Below are 4,107 nucleotides of genomic sequence, written 5' to 3' on the forward strand. Positions count from 1 at the left end.
CTGAAAGTGGACGAAGAAGGTCCGGATCTCCTTCGGGCCGATGGTGACGACGGGGCCGTGCGGGGCGCTGGGCCGGGAGCCGCCTGGCAGGGGCAGAGGTGGTCAGCCCAGCCCTGCCCCTTGGAGCCCCAGTTCCCGGGACCCCCAACACCACAGTGTGTGTGGCTGCCCCTCCTGCCAGGACCCACGGCCGGGGCCTCACATTTCTGCCCTTCCCCGAGCACTGGGCCTGCAGAGGAGGCTGGTCCTGGTCCCACGAGGCCTCAGGATCTAAGAGGCTTCTCACTGAGGCCGTTGGGGGGCCCGCCCTTTAGTTCAATGGCCCCCAAAGTCATGCGCTGGGGTTTGGGCTCATACTGTTCATCCACCTTCCCTCCTGCACCCACCCATGCATGATCCACCCATTCACCGCCCCCACCACTGACTGAACGGCCCCGCCCCCGCCGCCACCACAGTGCTGGTGCAGGGGACCGACAGGAGTCACTCTGCGCCTGCCTGGCTGGGCAGGAGAGGCCGGAAGGCGGGCCAGGCGCGTTCCAGCGGAGGGAACAGCGTGCGCAAAGCCTGGGTGGCGGGAAGCAGCCTGTGGTTGGCGGGGGCCACAGTGGTGTGTGCAGGGCGAGGCACAGCCTGGCACACTCAGACCCTGGGGGCCGCCGGCGAGCGTGGGTCTCACCCGGGGCACGGACAGGCAGCGTGGCCTGCACCCACACGCACTCGCACACACACACACCTGCATGGAGCCCTGGCAGGCAGGCACTGACCCAAAGCCTCTCCTAACTGCTATGGTAGCTCAGGGCGGCTGCAGAATCAGCGAGGGCAAGCAGCCTGCTCAAGGTCACACAGCCTGAAGGGGCAGTGCGGGGCAGCCGGGCAGCACCCAAACCAGGGGCTCCCAAACCTTTGTTGCGTGTCCTCCACCTCCAGCGCCGCAGTGAGTCTACACTCCAGGTCCCCGTGAGCGAGCGCTCCTCCACGGCCACCAGCGTGCCCAGCCCCCGCAGCACGGCCTGCAGGGAACGCAGCGCAGGAGGGTGAGCCTCCTGGCTCCAGGGCTGAGCAGAGGACACAGCTGCAGGGGCCACCCAGGGCCCAACATGCCTCCCTCATTCCATTCTCACAGCAAAGCTCCTGGCGGGAGCCCACTTCACAGGTGAGGAAACTGAGGCCAGGAGGCCCTGCTTCCCAGCTGCCCAGCTAGATGGATGCCCAGGAGGTGGCTGGCACTCAGAGCAGCCCCTCCCACACCGAGCCCCCTCCTGCCCAGCGGTGCTCAGGCCGCACCAGGCCCGGCCCCTGGAGGAGGCCAGCCAGTCACCCACCCCCTCAGCCAAGTAGCTCAACCCAGCCACCCACGCAGGGAGGCAGGGGCCCAAGTGGCCATCGGCATTCAGGTACAGCGGCTGGCCGGAGGGCGGGGTTCTGGGCCAGCTGCCCTGGCTGATGGACGGGACGTGCACAGGCGACCCCGCTTCGGTCTTTACACCTGCTGGTGAGGCCCGACCGGCTGTGACCACAGGCAACAGCAGGACGAAAAGGAGCTGGCGCGCTGAGGACGGCCCGGAGGACAGAGTGACCGAGGGCAGCACAGCCCACCCGCGCTCCGCTGGCGAGAAACACCTGGCCTGCTCCAGGCGCCCTCGCTGGCAGATGCCCTGGCGTCTGCCCGGCCATCGTCGCCCCCCAGCCTCGGCCGGGGCAGCACAGGCGACCGACGCCCAAGTGCCACCTTGGTCTTCCCTGTGCCCTGAACACACGTGACTTAGACCCGCTGTCAGCCTGGGAGGGGCCCGTGGGACGGGGGCGGGAGAGGAAGGAGACGGCCCCGGCCCCACGTGGTGAGGCTGGGAAAAGGGGGCGTCCGGAGGCGCATGAGGCAGGCCTGGGGTGGGGGTGCTGGGTTCCACAGGACCCGTGGAGGACACAGGCAGCAGATATGCCCCAAAGCGAAAGCAGAGGGAGGAGCAGGCACTCTGGGAGCAGATGAACGGGGAGCGCCAGGCACAGAGAGGACACGGGGAGGGGGGAGGCGTCGCAAACTACCTTCCGGGGAGAAGGGGTCAGGCCGGGCACCAGGTGGGGTGGGAGGGGCGGCGGGGGGACCCCAGAGCCACACCGGGTCCGCTGTGAGCGCCCCTGACACGCCTCTTTGCCAAAGTGGTTTCTGAGTCGGGACTGTGACCTGGAATGTGACTCCCCGGGCCAGCGCCCCAAAAGGCTGGACAGGGTGGTCTGGCAGAGGGACGGGGGGGGGGCGCGGGGGGGCGCTCACCTTCAGGTCCACGGTCACCGGCTGAGACAGGACCTGGTGCTCCCGGACCTCATACAGGTGGTGGAGCCGCAGCAGCACCCGGCGGAGGTCGGGCTTGGCCTTCCTTGGGAAGCCTGAGGGACGGAGGGAGGGGGGCCGTGAGGACCCGACGTGTGTGGAACTTTACACCCGCCTCCCCTTCACTCCACTGTACATCCTCCGGCTCCTGGGAGGCGCCCGCACGGGCTCCACGGGCTCAGTGAGGGGCAGTCCCTCGCCCGGGCCACACGGCCATGCCCACGCCTGTGGAGGCCTGGTCCTCCGTCCTCCCTCCTCCATCCCCCGTCATAGCTGTGGGCCTCCTGGCCCTGTGCACAGATCTTCCCGTCTCGGGAGCATTCGCTCCTTCTCTGCCTGTGGCCACGTAACCCTGAGGCCAGTGAAGAGCGAGCAGAGGTGACCTGTCACTCGAGACGGGAGCGTTTCCTGTCACCGGGACTGAGGCGCACATGGTGCATCGTGGCCTCCACCGGCAGGTCCCTGGTCCCACAGCGAGAAGGCTCACTGCTGACCCGGGAGACATACAGCCGCGGGGGTGGGCGCGGGGGCGGCAGAAAAAAATGAGGCGGGGAGGGGGAGGAGGAGGTGAGGATGACAGCCTGCTTCACAAGGGGTCATGTGCCCGTGGGAAGGGGGTGCTGCCGGCGGGAGGCCGCCCGCCCAGTGTCTCCTATGATGGGGGGTTGAGGTGCTGGGGTTCAGTGTTAGGCAGCCTCTGGGATGCCGACCTGAGCCCAGGTCTCCCACATACACTTTTTCAGGGACAAGGATGTTACTTGGCCTGTCGCCACTTCTTAATTCCACAGACTTTCCTTTGTGGGGGGCCAGGTCCTGGGTGGGACTGTGGGGCCCTGAGGGTGGCTGAGGCGCAGCCAGCCTGCCTTTGAGCTGCTCAAGTGCAAAGGGGCAGAGGAGGTGCAGCTGGAGCATTGACAGCAGGACCAGTCGCTTCCTGGTAGGTCTCGCCTCCACCGTGAAGCCCTCCCTGATGCCCAGCCCCAGCTTCCGTCTGATCACTGTCATCACTGCCTGGTGACCTGGCTGCTTCCCCCTCTAGACCGGGAGCTCAGCAAGCAGAGACCTCGCCGCATCGGTCACTGCGCATCCTCCAGGCCCCGGCCCGGAGACGTTGGGTTCACAATGAATGGAAGTTCCGGACAGTCGGGCTGCCAGGGCTCTCGCGGAGGGTGACGGGAGTCAGGTGCTCGCGGCCCCAGGGGCAGTCCCTGGAGGAAGCAGGACCGGAGCGCAGCCCTGGGTCCGGCAGGACGTGGCCAATGGTCTGGAGATGGAGGCGGGCTTAGAGGGGTCCAGGGAGAATCACTGGGCAGGTCCGGGGCTGGGGTCCAGGCCCCCTGTCCCTGGGCACTCGCTGCTTCTCTGTGGGCCTCAGCCTCCCCATTGGCAGGTGAAGGGACCAGGTGACCTTGAGCCATGACAACTCTGAGGAGGCCCCTTGCCCGGCGGTGCGATGGGGCCGGTTGGCAGGGGAGGGAGGAGGGGGCTGGCACAGACCCGGCCTCACCTTTCTTTAGCTTCTGCAGGTGCTGTGTGTGGTTGGAGCTGTAGGTCCAGCCGGGGATGCTCAGGATCTGCAGGTGAAGGCTTGGGGGCAGCGTCACGGCCTCTGGCTGCCGGGCCGCAGGGTGCTCTGGGTCAGTCTCTGCACAGTCCACAGACACAGCGAGGGGAAGGGCTGGGCCTAACCCCTCCTCCTGCATTCGGAGCTCTCCCCACCGCGGTCCCTCCCAGCACAGCGGCCTCCCAGCCTCCCCCCGGGCAGCCTACACAGCAGG

The 4,107-nt window shown here is 67.6% G+C and overlaps 1 protein-coding gene across 1 annotated transcript in view; it reads right to left on the bottom strand.

Moving 5' to 3' along the window:
- Positions 1–4,107, bottom strand: part of MAN2B2 (mannosidase alpha class 2B member 2) — a 65,524-nt gene that overhangs the window by 38,797 nt on the left and 22,620 nt on the right. Inside the window, exons 16-19 of the mRNA XM_015565804.1 lie at positions 3,837–3,974; positions 2,273–2,385; positions 902–1,010; positions 7–83 (exon numbers count right to left, since the gene is read on the bottom strand). Of these exons, the coding sequence (XP_015421290.1) occupies positions 7–83; positions 902–1,010; positions 2,273–2,385; positions 3,837–3,974 (437 nt within the window). The remainder of the gene's footprint in view (positions 1–6; positions 84–901; positions 1,011–2,272; positions 2,386–3,836; positions 3,975–4,107) is intronic.

The sequence above is a fragment of the Myotis davidii genome, unplaced genomic scaffold (genome assembly GCF_000327345.1).
Source record: "Myotis davidii unplaced genomic scaffold, ASM32734v1 scaffold960, whole genome shotgun sequence".
NCBI classification, from domain to species: Eukaryota; Metazoa; Chordata; class Mammalia; order Chiroptera; family Vespertilionidae; genus Myotis; species Myotis davidii.